The 12,720-nt window shown below is 33.6% G+C and overlaps 6 protein-coding genes across 6 annotated transcripts; 2 read left to right on the forward strand and 4 right to left on the reverse strand.

The window, feature by feature from the left end:
• Positions 1–13: 13 nt before the first annotated feature.
• MONOS_15323 (uncharacterized protein) lies at positions 14–2,011 on the forward strand. Its single transcript, XM_067868193.1, has 6 exons — positions 14–40; positions 106–153; positions 199–268; positions 341–553; positions 620–1,471; positions 1,603–2,011. The coding sequence occupies exons 1-6, from the start codon at positions 36–38 to the stop codon at positions 1,807–1,809; spliced, it is 1,395 nt and encodes a 464-aa protein (XP_067722032.1). The 5' UTR covers positions 14–35; the 3' UTR covers positions 1,810–2,011.
• MONOS_15324 (putative Beta-lactamase-like protein) lies at positions 1,900–3,408 on the reverse strand. The gene is made up of 8 exons (XM_067868194.1): positions 3,270–3,408; positions 3,169–3,222; positions 2,952–3,115; positions 2,819–2,900; positions 2,707–2,767; positions 2,636–2,640; positions 2,554–2,570; positions 1,900–2,441 (listed from the first exon to the last, which is right to left on the reverse strand). Exons 1-8 carry the CDS (start codon positions 3,373–3,375, stop codon positions 2,313–2,315), a joined length of 618 nt encoding a protein of 205 aa, XP_067722033.1. The 5' UTR covers positions 3,376–3,408; the 3' UTR covers positions 1,900–2,312.
• Positions 3,409–3,422: 14 nt separating this feature from the next.
• MONOS_15325 (Iron/manganese superoxide dismutase) lies at positions 3,423–4,387 on the forward strand. The gene has a single exon (XM_067868195.1). The coding sequence runs from the start codon at positions 3,524–3,526 to the stop codon at positions 4,310–4,312; it is 789 nt and encodes a 262-aa protein (XP_067722034.1). The 5' UTR covers positions 3,423–3,523; the 3' UTR covers positions 4,313–4,387.
• Positions 4,388–4,450: 63 nt separating this feature from the next.
• Positions 4,451–5,321, reverse strand: MONOS_15326 (uncharacterized protein; the record flags this gene model as incomplete). The annotated part of the gene is made up of 3 exons (XM_067868196.1): positions 4,451–4,575; positions 4,683–5,187; positions 5,271–5,321. 3 exons carry the CDS (start codon positions 5,319–5,321, stop codon positions 4,451–4,453), a joined length of 681 nt encoding a protein of 226 aa, XP_067722035.1.
• A 92-nt stretch (positions 5,322–5,413) lies between these two features.
• Positions 5,414–8,662, reverse strand: MONOS_15327 (uncharacterized protein; the record flags this gene model as incomplete). The annotated part of the gene is made up of 6 exons (XM_067868197.1): positions 5,414–7,148; positions 7,385–7,837; positions 7,921–7,991; positions 8,048–8,224; positions 8,352–8,483; positions 8,657–8,662. The coding sequence occupies 6 exons, from the start codon at positions 8,660–8,662 to the stop codon at positions 5,627–5,629; spliced, it is 2,361 nt and encodes a 786-aa protein (XP_067722036.1). The 3' UTR covers positions 5,414–5,626.
• Positions 8,663–8,737: 75 nt separating this feature from the next.
• On the reverse strand, positions 8,738–9,386 carry MONOS_15328 (uncharacterized protein; the record flags this gene model as incomplete). Its single annotated transcript, XM_067868198.1, has 4 exons — positions 8,738–8,886; positions 8,960–9,031; positions 9,096–9,261; positions 9,318–9,386. The coding sequence occupies 4 exons, from the start codon at positions 9,384–9,386 to the stop codon at positions 8,738–8,740; spliced, it is 456 nt and encodes a 151-aa protein (XP_067722037.1).
• Positions 9,387–12,720: the final 3,334 nt, after the last annotated feature.

The raw sequence follows: 12,720 nt of genomic DNA on the forward strand, positions 1-12,720 counted from the left end.
CTACAGTACCCACAAGTTGTGCTTGTTGATGTTGAATGATGTTTATATTTTTGATATATTTTAACATTTCAAAAGAATTTCAATAAATTTTGAATAAATTTATAGTGAGCCAAGACGTGTTTATCGTCCAAATTTTTCTCAGACTGCAAAAGCGTTTGAATTTGAAAATTATTAGCATTTTTAGTTATTCTTTTACAGACCTGTCGGAAGACGGGCTCCAAGAATATGTGTAGGTTTAACAAATAGAGATTCTCCAGAAATTTCTGAGGTTTGGATTTTAAAGTTTTTTTATTGGAAATATTTGCAATATTTTAAAATTATTTTTCTTTTTTTTTTTAAGATTATGCAACCAGAGCTAACTCAAGAAGTTCATGGAATTGAAGCACCCTTGCATTTGCAAAGGTTCGAGCTTTCTCAAAGGTACAAACGGGAACAAACTGGAATTAACTCTGCAGCTCTTGGGAAAACAAAACGTCGTCCTTTGACTGAAAAACCAGCTGAAATTGATCCTGACGTTGCCCACATATCGCCTGCACATGTTACACAGCTTTCTGTTTGCGCGTATTTCGGGAATTAAACATTTTTAAATTAATAAATTAAAATTTTGATTTTTCATTAGCCTTTTTTGAGAAGTGACAAAACTTTCAGCCTCAAAAATGCATTTGAAGAACAAAATCAATATATGAATTCACATGTTAACAGACGCGATCCTGCCATTGCTCCTTCACCCATTACATATGCACCAAGGTTTAAGAATAGAATGACAGAAAAGCTTTTCCATCCAGCTGATTCTGAAGCAACAGTGAAGACATCATTTACACTTCAGCGCCCAACAGAAAGCGGATCAGCACCAACCTTATCTCGGTCAATAAATGATTCTTCTATTCAGACGTCGTCTGATGCGTTCTCTTCAAAAGCAAATGGTTCTTCAAACTCGTTTTCTTTTTCTGCTGCGCCTTTCGACGATCGCACAGTCCTCAGAAGTGTGCTTGTGGCAGGCAAAGAGCGCTCCCAGAAAGTTGTTTCGCCTGCTGTCGTGACAACCTCCAAGCCGCGGGGCGACAGGGCGCTCGAGCGAGGAAGAGCCTCGTCTGAGCCAAGAAGCACATCATCGGCTGACTCAGCTCCCTCAGAAACATCTCAAAGAAGGCGCTGGGGCACATCCAGCTCGTCTGCTTCAGCCCTTTCGTCTTCTGTTCTTTTGACTACTCCTCCTCTTTACTCCTCCTCCTCCTCTTCTTCTTCTTCAGCCACACCTTCTTCACTCACACTCACTCGCACTCGAGAAGTGCCTCATCCACCTCAAATGTGCCCTCCCACACGCTTCGAGCGGACAGACTATCATTCAACTTACTCGCTCACACAGCCTCCCGAAGGCGCTGCTGCAAGAGGCGTGGGAAAAGACGTGTACCAAACAACAATGCGCTCCAACTGGACAAGAAATATCGGGGCAGATGAAAAAGAAAAGGAGGTTTGGCTATTGTTTTTTGTTTGTTTCTTTTTTAATGAAGAATTCTTTTTTTACTCAAAAAAAAAAAAAAAAAAAAAAAAAAAAATATGTATTGTTTTTGTGTTCCAATGTTATTTGTTGTCATTCCACAGATTTCTCGCCACGAAAATCGGCTGAATCGGCGGAGGATGAACGAAGAGCGGGTGCTGTCGATGCATCAGCAGGAGGAAGCGAAGGGCGAGCAGCACCGAGACGCCCACCTGCGGAGATTCACAGAGCTGCAGAACCAGTACGAGATGCACGCGGCTGAGGCGGACCATCGGGTGGAGGCGGTGATGCGCGACAGGCAGTTGATGTAGATGGTGTTTATGAATAAATTTGTGTTGTGATATTCTTTTGTTTTTATTATTTTAATTTTAAAAAAATAGAAAATCGATTATTTTTCTTCTTTAAACATTTCATCTATTTTTATTTGTAATTTCCTTTCTGTTTTTTGTTTTAATCAAAATAATAAAATAAAATTCATCCAAAAATTTCCGCACAATACTAAAACCTTAAAAAGATTAATATTTTTCTCTCTGCACGGAACAGAAATATCCAAATAGATAGAAAGAGAGAGAGAGAGAAAGAGAAAGAGAAAGAAAGAAAGAAAGAGAAAGAAAAAAAAAAAAAGAGAAAGAGAGAGAAAGAAAGAGAGAGAAAGAGAGAGAAAGAGAGAGAAAGAAAGAAAAAAAGAAAGAAAGAAAGAAAGAAAGAGAGAGAGAGAGAGAGAGAGAGAGAGAGAGAGAAGCATTTTAGATATTTATAATATCAATCACACAAGAATTCTAATGAAACAAAAAAACAGTTTTGTTTTGTTGTCTCAAAGATCTCTGTCAATTTCTTTCTCAATCGTTGTCTCTCCTCCATGTCCAGGAATTACACGGGTTTTCAAAGGAAGATTATGAAAAAGATAATTTAATGAGGTCTTTAATTCCGAAGACGATCCTCCCTAAAGCAAAAAAGATGAAACAATTATGAAAATAACATTATTATGTTAAAAGAAAGTCAAAAATTAGAAAATCAAGTTTGTTAGAAAGAACCAAATAAATAAGCAATCAAACGGGAAGATCTGTTCGCCCTGTAATTGTCAATTATAATTCAAAAATTGTATATATATTTACCAAAATAACACGTGCAGCATACCAACACTGTTAAAAAATCACAAAAATTATCAAATTCGATTAAAGAGAAAAAATCAATTTGGCTAATCAAACCCATTTCGAAACAAAGTATCTCCAGATGCAAGAGTATCTCCAAAGAGAAAGCAGCATGATCCTTTAATACGAAAAAAAAATTGAATTCTTTGCGTAAATATAGAAAAATTACCTTTACTATGACCAGGAGTATGAATTATCTTTCCTTTGATAGATCCAAATGAAATCATATTATCCTTTGAATGTGACTCAACCTATATATGGTTATATCAATAAAAGAAAAAATAAAAGAAAAAATTTGATACCTTTGCAATGCTCTTCAATTTTAGTTGTGAATACCCAAACATTTTTCTTTGGTCATTAACTTTGTAATACAACTCAAAATCATCTGGATGAAGAGATGCACTACAATTGTAAACACGCTGGAGCTCACCACTAGGATCTATATGATCAAAATGTCCATGTGTGTCTGAAATTATTTATTCATAATAAAAGTCGAAATAACAAAAGTTTCCCGCATACAAAGAACATGTTTGACATTAAGTGATTTTTTGTTAACTTCCTTTATTATTTTATCTAAATTATGTGGGAAATGTACAGAGTTCTAAGTTTTAACTATTTACCTATTTTGTTGCTTGGATCAATAATTATTGAATCTCTTGTATTGGTGTCATACGCAATAATAGTATTTGATTGCAGGTACCCAATGGAAAGCACAATAAATTCCATCTACAACTTATAAACACACAAAAATTTTCACTTTGATCATCTCCCATGAACAATTCCATTTTTAAATTTTCATGAAAATATTTGCGAATACACGAATTCGCAATTATACATAATCTTTTGTAAGCCTCACGAGGTTTATTAAGAAATTATGATAATTTTCATCGTTTTGTCAGCAGCAGTTGCTGATATTTCTCCAAATTTCATTGATGCCAAAACAATCTTGAATCAGCCTCCTCAACAGTTTGCAAAATCTATGGAAAATCAACATTTTAGATCCAAAAAAATAGCAAAATTGAATAAGCACCAGGAAGATATCTCAAAGCCAGATTATTTTCCAAATACAGAATTGAAATCAAAACTACTATCAAAAGAAATGCAAGGCATGTCAAAGGAATTGTTGGAGGATCATTTCCAACTTTATGATGGATACATAACCAATGCCAATAAGCTTCTTGCAACTCTGCGAAATTTTTCGACTGAAAAAGAGTATCGAACAGATCGACGAAGGCGTCTTGCGTTTGAAGTTAATGGTATTTTGATGCACGAGCTTTATTTTGAAAATCTAACACCAGAAGAAACGCAACCGTCTGAAAATGTGAAGGACTTTTTTTTGAATCGATTTGGCACAATTGACAATCTGTTCGAAGATTTGCGTGAAGTTGGATCCACAAGAGGAGTTGGATGGGTTGCTGTGATGCATGATACAACAACGAATAATACGTATATTAATTGGGTTGAAGAGCATCAGCTTGGAATGCTTGTTAATATGGAGCCCCTTCTCGTGCTTGATTGCTGGGAGCATGCATTTATTAAAGATTATGGAGCTTCCGGTCGTCCATCGTTTTTTGAAGCTTCGTTGAAGAGAATTGATTGGAATGTGGTTGAAAAAAGAATAAATGCTGTGAAGAATGGAATGAGCGTGACTCGTTCTTCTTAAGTTATTTCAAATCATTCATCTCAATTTTCACTTGTTCTTTGAAAGTTGTGAAATAGAAAAATGCAATTATAAAAAGCACGTTTTTGCCTTTAGAAAAATAATTTCTTTGAAAAAAATGCTGAATTCTCTTTTCTCTGGTTATACTTGTTCTGTCTGTTTCAAAAAGTCGCGAAATGCTTGTCTTTGTTGTGATGGAGTCAATTCATTTAGCATCTCTGGAGTTCCTCCTCTACTTTTCAGAGTTCGGGGCCTTGGACCGCAATCTTTTGTGCATTTTTAATTTTTTGAAAGAGCGTATCGATTGTTCATGAAATTTTAAAAATTTAAAAAATAAAATTTGAAGTTAAAATATTAATTTAATTGAACAAACATTGAGGTTGTTCTTGTGAAGTCTGTTGCGTCTGTGCATGAGGATTAGATTCGCAATGTGAATCTTGAACTGGAACTGATTGATCAGAAGACTGAGGAGGCGGTGGGGAAGGCTGTGGAGGTGAAGGAGGAGGTGGTGGTGGCTGTGGAGATGATTGCGAAGAAGGTGCTGGAGGTGCGGGGGGTGGTGGGACAGGGGCAGGAGCAGGTGCAGGAGCGGGAGGTGGAGCCTGTTGCTGAGGGATTTGAGGTGATGGATTCATAGGTGTTGGTGGACATTGCTGAGGTTGTTGTTGTGGTGGGCAACAATTTTGAGGGTATTGACGTTGGGGACAAAAATATCCTGGTTGTTGCTGTTGCTGTTGCTGATAAGGATTTTGGTAATTAGGCCCAGGTCTTTGACGATATGGATAGTTTCCTCCATTTGGATAACCACACTGGTTCATTGGACCATTCATTCCTGGTCCATATTGATTGCCACCAGGATAATACGGAGCTCCTCCATACTTTCGATTTTCAAAATTTTTATGATATTAACATTTTTGTGAACAAATTGAAACAAAGAAAAAATCAAAAATGAATTCAATACCTGAGCAAGGCAATCAAAGAAAAGCAAAAATGCAGTTGATATAAACAGCATTTACTCGATTTGAAAATGTATAATATTCACTGTAGTAGAAAGATCATTAATACATTTTTCTTTCACTTTTGGCCGATTATTTATAAAGAATATGAAAAGTAGCATTTACTATTTTGAATACACTCATTTTAAGCATGATTCTTAAAAGAATATCTCGACTTTAAATGGTGAAATTCGTGATGAATAAAAAGGAATAACATTATAAAAAAATATATGGGTCATTTTGAAAAGGCATAAAGTGAAAGTGATTTTTTCCGTTCAAATATTTATTCCCTTAAAAATTCATCATCGATAATCCGATGTAATTACTTCTGCCCCCATTCTCCTTGAAGAACAGGTGCTTGCTTCTTGGATGAAAGTGCTGCAAATTCAGATGACTTTGCTTTGAAAGGAGCTGCTGATCCTTCCGACGATGAATTTGCTCTTTTATCTCCTTTCTTTCCCTTGTTCTCAGCTTTTTGCTGGGGCTTCTCCTCTTTTATTTCTGGAATTACTTCCTTTTTCTCCTCTTTAACTTCCTCCTTCTTTTCCTCTTTCTTTTCCTTTGGCTTTTCTTCTTGTGCTTTTTCCTTTTTCACATTTTGCTGTTTCGGTTTTGGTTGTTGTTGTTGTTGTTGTTGCCCTTTCTGTTCCTTTTTGCCTTTCTTTCCTTTTTGCTGATTTTGTTGGTTTTGTTGGCTTGGCTGTTTTTGTTCTTTCTGCTCTTTTTGCTGTTGTTGTTGTGGCTTTGGTTGTTCTGTCTTGTTCTCTTTCTTCTCTTTCTTCTCTTTCTCCTGCTTTTCTGGTGCTGGAGCTGAAGCTGATGCAGATGCTGATGATGCTTTGCCTGGAACATATCTCATATCAGCTGGAGTCAAAACTGCATGTGGAGAAGTCGAAGATGAAGAAGAAGAGGAAGATGAAGAGGAAGAAGAAGAAGCTGAAGCAGAAGCAGAAGCAGAATCAGCCGATGCTGCCTTCTTCGGTCTCCAGACGAGGTCAGTCTGGCTCATCTCCTTTGCCTCCTCTCTTTCCTTCCTCTCCTGCTGCCTCTGCTCAAACAGCTCCCTCTGCGCCTTCCTCCTCTCCTCCCTCTCCTTCTCCCTTTCTTCCTCTCTCTTCCTCCTCATTTCCTCTCTCTCGTCCACCACCACCTCCACTTTCTCTGCTGGAAGGCTGTTGAAATACGACTTTCTCTGCTTCAGCGCTTTGATCGTCCCTGGAAGCTCTGCCACTGACGCTGGAATGTTCACTCCAACTTGGATGAACCCGGCGGCGATGTGGCCTGGCAGCTTCAGAATCTTCGGCTCTGCTTCTGCTTCTGCGGACGCTTCTGAAGAAGAAGAAGAAGAAGAAGAAGATGCTGAGGCTAAGGCTGAGGCTGGTTGTGCTCCTCTGCCTGCTTTCTTCGACTTCTTCTTTCTTTCTTCCTCTTCCTCTCTCTCTTTCCTCTTGTCGCCAAGCAGTTGATACCCTTTCGGAATGCCCTCAGACAAAATGGCATCTTCTTTCTCTTCTTTTTCCTCTTTCTTCTCTTTCTTCTCTTTCTTCTCTTTCTTGTTCTGCTTTCCTTGCTTATTCTCTTCCTCTTTCTTCTCTTCCTTCTTCTCTTCTTTCTTCTCTTCTTTCTTCTCCTCCTTCTTTTCAGTCTTCTTCTCTTCCTTCTTCTTCTTCGCCAGCTGCTGAGGCACCATCCTCTCTATGAACGATATCAGCACATTGCACATGTCCATCTCATCCTGATGCGGATGGAACTTCTTCATTTCCTCTTCCCACTTCCTCCTCTTCTCCTCCATCTCCTTCCGCTCTTCCTCGCGCTTACGCTCTCGCTCTTCGTATCTTCTTTGTCTGAGGTTAATAGAAATGTTTCAATTAAAAAATCAAAAGAAATCATTAAAAGTAAATAGATAATAATAAAAAATAGATATTAATTAACATTATAAAAATATTAAAAGTATTTTTTTTAAATAAAATTTTCAAAAAAAAAAAGAATAAAAAATTCAAATTTCCAAAAAAATAATAAATAAATAATTTTTTTCAATGAATTTTATAAAAAAGATAAAGAAATAAAAATATAGACAAACCTTTCCTGAATCGCTTTCTCCTGCATTTCCCTCTTCTCCTGCTCCTTCATCCGGGCAAGCTCAATCTGGTTCTCGTGGTATCTGTCCCATGCTGCCTGGTACTTCTCGTGTGCTGTCTCCCACTCCTTGTCTTTCTTCTCCTTCTGCTCCATCAGCTCTTTCTCTTCTTTTGACTCTTCTCCTTCCTCAGCCTTTGCCAGCGCTGCCTTCGTGTCTTCGAGTCTCTTCTTCTCCCATTCAATATCTCCATTGTGCTTCAGCACTGCTGCTTCAGCACGTGACAATTCCCTCTTTGCTTTATCCAGCTCCCGTCTTGCATCCAACGCTTTCTGCTCTCGTTTTTTCAGATCTGCAAACAAGTGTTCAGATTCTCGCATCCTTGTAATTTCTCCTGTTGCAACCTTTTGCTCTTTAAGAGTGAGAGAAGTCGTCTCAATGTAATGCATTTGTTCACTTAGTATCATTCAAATTTTATTCAGAAAAAAAATATTTTCGTAAATTTTCTTATTCGAAATAAACAAATTAATGAATAAAACTTGATCTTTGCGTGCAATTCATCGAGGGATCTGCAAGGCAATTTATGTCTGAACGTTGTCAATGCATGGTTCTAATTTCCGTGAATGACGTAACTTTGAGTTAAGTTTTATAAAAGCACTTTCAAACCTCTGCATTAAATATTTTCTCCTTTTGATCAATAATAGATTTACATTCTTCAACATGCTTTTGTTTTTCTGCGAAAATGTTTTCTGCATTTGAAATAGTTGATTCACTTCGCTTTATTAATCGTGTCAAGCGCTGCTTTTCTTGAACTCTTTGTTTGTTTCGAGCATAAAATTCAGACTATTTTCGACAAGAAACAACATGTAATTTAAATGTTTCAAGTATTAAAAAACATCAAAAAGCAAGAATCATTTTGCACAAAATGAATTGATGTTTCTTGAGAAATAACTTTCAAAAAAGAACACACAATTTTTTCAAGAATTTTTTCATATTCATCTTCAATTCTCTTTAACGTTGCTTTAAAAGCTTCTTCATTTGGTCTTGGAACAGTTGTTGCTTGTTCTTTTGACTTTTTTCCAACGCTTTTATTTGTTTCAACCTTTGACATTTTTAGTTCTTATTTTAGAGATGTAAAATTCACATCAATTGATATGATCTTTATTTCACATTTTAAAAAATCAGAAACAATTTTATAATATTTCCTCAAAGGAGGGAGAAGACTCAAAGTCAATTAAAATCAAGGTGAAATCGCTAGGATGTATAAGAAGTCACGAACATCAGAATAATGTTTATAAATCAAAAAATAATTTCTTAAAAATAAATTGTTAACAAAATAACGATAAAAAATAAAGTCTATCCAGAATAGGAATATGTGCTTCCAGCTGGAGCAGTGGAGTAAGCAGTTGTAGGTGGTGGAGCTCCTGATGAATAACCTTGTGATGGAGCAGAATATGAATCTTTGAAGTCATTTCTGCATAAAAACGACAGTACAGCAGCAACAGCTAAATAATTGAAATGAAAATGAAATATTAGATATGGATACACTTCGTAAAAAAATCAAAATTAAAATACTACCTTTTGCAACAATCAAGAATGATGAGATAACAATAAAATAGATGCGGCCCCAAACTCCCTTATATGTGATACCTAAATTAAATTTCATTGCAAATATTGAAAAAAAAATAAAATTTAAAAAGCAAATAAGACCAACCAATGACAATAAGGTGAACTACTGAAAATAAAGTGGAAAATGCTGCAACTGCCATGAAGAACAACATAAGAGTTGAACTCCCTTGATGTATGGCATAGCATCCAATAAGAGCTAAAGCCAAATCTTCATTCGTTATAACAAAGAACTTGTTAATTATTGAGAAGAACTTTAAGTCAAAGGAAAAGTCAAAGAAAACAAATTTTCTAATTTATATATGCATGCCATCATAACTGCTAATGCAAGCATCAGCAACTTTGACAAGAAAGAAGTGTTTTTGATAAAGTCGAACATCTCTAAAAATTTGTTGAGTGATCTCAAAACCTTTATATATCAAAAATATCCTATTTTGGAGATCATTCATTTTTGCAATGTTATTAATAATATTATAACTTATTAAATTTTTATATTTCTTTATTGATGAAATTCTTCTGCAAAAAGTGTCATTTTACCTTTTAGAATTGTTTTGATAATTAACTTGCAAAATATTTTTCATGAGAAAGTAAAAAATAAATATTTTTAAATAAAACATTTTCGAGGAAAAAAATATTGTGTTTTTTGTAATATAAAAACAATTGTTTTTGATAATGTGGAAATCATTATATTTTTTTTTCTTTGTGTACAGAATTGTTTTTCGTAAAAAGATATCGCTTCCACTACGAAAACCTGAAAAAACAGAGAAATAAGCAGAGATAACTAATTAATAAAGCTTCAAACAATATTTTTTATGACAACAAACATTAATTTGTTTTTGTTTGTTCTTCTTCTACAAAATGAAATACAATACTTATGGATGTTTGAAACATTAATATACAAGCTTATTTTCTTAATCGTTTCAAAAAAAAAAAATATTCAAAAGTGAAAACTCAAGAAATGAACTTGTAATTCATTGATGTCAAATATCATTAAGAAAAAATAAAAACAAGATTGTCATATTGAAACTTCTATTTTTTTTCAATTTTTGAAGACAATAAAATGCAAAATGATTCAATTAAACATTGTTTGAATGACAATGGACTTATTGTTTTCTAAACAACTATTCTGAAAATAATTCCGTTTATTTTTATTTATATTTGTAATATTTTCATTGGCTTATATGATATGAAATGCTAACGTTTCCACTTTATATGAATGCAGGAAAAAAAATTGACCAAATTTCGGAGAAATAATTGTGAAATTTTCTCCGATATTTATCCACTGCTATTAACGGATATTTTTTCGTCTGATTTTGTTAAACCATTAATGATTATTTCCGATAGTGAATTATAGGCTATTGCTTTTTTCAGATGAAACCCATAATTCATTGTGAACATTATTTTTCCAGATCGATTGAAAATTTTCTGAAAATCTTCATGAACACTCAATTTTCACTGCAAAATTTTATCCTTTTCATTATCTTATCAATTAAGGAAAAGTGGAATTTCACATATGGCTGATTCTTTTTTAAAACTTCCTTTTGTTTTATTTTCGAATAAAACCAAATTTTCAAAATTTCATCAATTTTCTGTTCTGACTTTCGTAACTTTTCTGAAATGGAAATAACAACATTGTTTAGGTTCTATTTCCATTTTTATGAAGTTCAAAACGTGGTAACAGAAAATTGATGAAAATATGAAATTTTCGTTTTATTTGAAAATTTAACAAATGAAACTTTTCAAAAAAATAATGACATATTTCTAAATGGGTAATTCTTTTTGAAAAGTCACAAATGTTTAATTTTCTAATACTTCACAAATTTCATATTTTGATCAAATTTTTGTTTCAACTCACAAATCTCCTCAAGAATGTTTGAAATAACATTATCAAGAAATAGATTTCTTTTAAGTGAAGTTTGATATTTGTTAACAAAATATATAGCAAGATATGAAAATTTTGAAGTATTAGAAAATTAAACATTTGTGACTTTTCAAAAAGAATCACCCAAATATTTTTGAAAAGTTCCTTTTGTTAAAATTTCTGATTTAAACGAAAACTGAATATTTTCATCAAATATTTCTTCCAACTCTCAAAAATTCATAAGCATGGAAATATTAAAATTGTGAAGCAATTGGTTCCAAACTTGTGAATATTGGTAAATTGGAATGAAAAATTGATGAATGTGTTCAGTCTTCATTTTTACCTGAATACAAAACAAAAGGAACATTACAAAAAAAATTAAGAGAAATCTGAAAAACAAAAAAAGAGATTCCAGATATTGATGAAAGTGTTTTATTGAAAAACGTGTCTGTAAACTCTCAAATCGTAATTATATAATTTTTTTCTGATGATTTAACCACAAGAAAAATAAATAAAAAAGTTAACCCTGGGTGACGTGGTGACTTCTGACGTGACCTTTTCGATTTTTGACGGACTTGCCAGATTTTTCCACGTCACATAAAAAAAAGGAAAAATAAATATATTTTATCAAAATTTCCATTACACATTTTTCACTGACGTGCAAGCTGTTATCAGATTTTTGACGTGTCACTGACGTCACCTGTCTCTGACGTCACTCCATGTCAGAAATGTGTTTATGCTTTTGAAATGCGAAGAAGAACCAAATGGTCAGTAATGTTTAGAATTGTTATTGATTTTGTTTTTCTACTTATTTCCTAAATTTTTCTAATTTTTCCCTCAATTCTCCATTTTTTTCTAAGTGAAATACATACATCAAAAGAAAGAACATGATAATGCTATTTATTATTCTTTCAACGCAATAGCACAACATTGAGAATGACTTGTTGTCGAGGTTTTGATTTTGTTGTTATTCATCTTTAATTTATCTCTTTTGTATATTTTCAATCATGACTTAAACTGCTAAATTGTCTTTGAAAGAAAAATGAATATTAAGTCGATTTAACATCTTTGTTATTCAAAAAATGTTGGAAATAAATTCAGTTGTTGAAGAAAATGAATAGTCTAAAAATGATTGTTTCTTTAGGTGCTAAAGTTCAAATAAATAGGGATGCTCTCATTTAATGACGAGTGAAGTTTTGATTACAACTGTCTTGTTAAAATTGATGAATTACGTGCAACCGTGGAACGCTTTTGCATTTATGATTTTCAAAGCTGTGAAAGGCCAAAAGTTTAATAAATTACTCAAAAGAGCATAAAATGGGATGAAATATTTAACAAACGAACAAGTGTGAGAATTCTTCTAAGCACAACGGTGTTCCAGCCAGTCATTTCGAAAATTTTTGTAGAAGAAAAGAAGCAACAAGATTATTTGATTGTTTCAATTTTTGTAAGTTTTTTTCAATAAAAAATATGAAAAAATTCACAAACAAAACTTTTTCATATTTCGAATAATAATCTGCTTTCAATTTTGTGAAATGGCAAAAAAAGAAAAATAAAACATCAAAGTTACAATATTCATTTCTTCTAATTTTCTCAATCAAACGAAAATAGACAAAAATATTCATCGGCAATTAATCGAATATTTTTTTTTGTTAAAAATAAAGCAATTCGCAAAAAAATAGCGATGATATCTTCATATCCTTCTTCTTCCATCTTTTTGAGCATCTCCCTTTTGGTTGTCTTTCTCTTTGCCTCTTTCATTTTGTTACCATCTTTTCTTTCATTCCCCATGAAATAAAATGAAAAAACTCAATAGATCACTCACAATTCTGTCATTCACTGTTTGCTGCTG

The sequence above is a fragment of the Monocercomonoides exilis genome, assembly GCF_001643675.1.
Source record: "Monocercomonoides exilis strain PA203 chromosome Unknown scaffold43-869231, whole genome shotgun sequence".
NCBI classification, from domain to species: domain Eukaryota; phylum Preaxostyla; order Oxymonadida; family Polymastigidae; genus Monocercomonoides; species Monocercomonoides exilis.

Excerpts from the sequence above, each read along its gene's own strand:
- MONOS_15324 (XM_067868194.1), bottom strand. The coding sequence starts at position 3,375 with ATGGAATTTATTGTGCTTTCCATTGGGTACCTGCAATCAAATACTATT. Across the intron at positions 2,901-2,951 it reads AATTGAAGAGCATTGCAAAG|GTTGAGTCACATTCAAAGGA; the intron begins GTATCAAATTTT and ends AACCATATATAG. Across the intron at positions 2,768-2,818 it reads TACTCCTGGTCATAGTAAAG|GATCATGCTGCTTTCTCTTT; the intron begins GTAATTTTTCTA and ends TTCGTATTAAAG.
- MONOS_15323 (XM_067868193.1), top strand. Across the intron at positions 269-340 it reads ATTCTCCAGAAATTTCTGAG|ATTATGCAACCAGAGCTAAC; the intron begins GTTTGGATTTTA and ends TTTTTTTTTAAG. Across the intron at positions 554-619 it reads CACATGTTACACAGCTTTCT|CCTTTTTTGAGAAGTGACAA; the intron begins GTTTGCGCGTAT and ends ATTTTTCATTAG.
- MONOS_15325 (XM_067868195.1), top strand. The coding sequence starts at position 3,524 with ATGATAATTTTCATCGTTTTGTCAGCAGCAGTTGCTGATATTTCTCCA.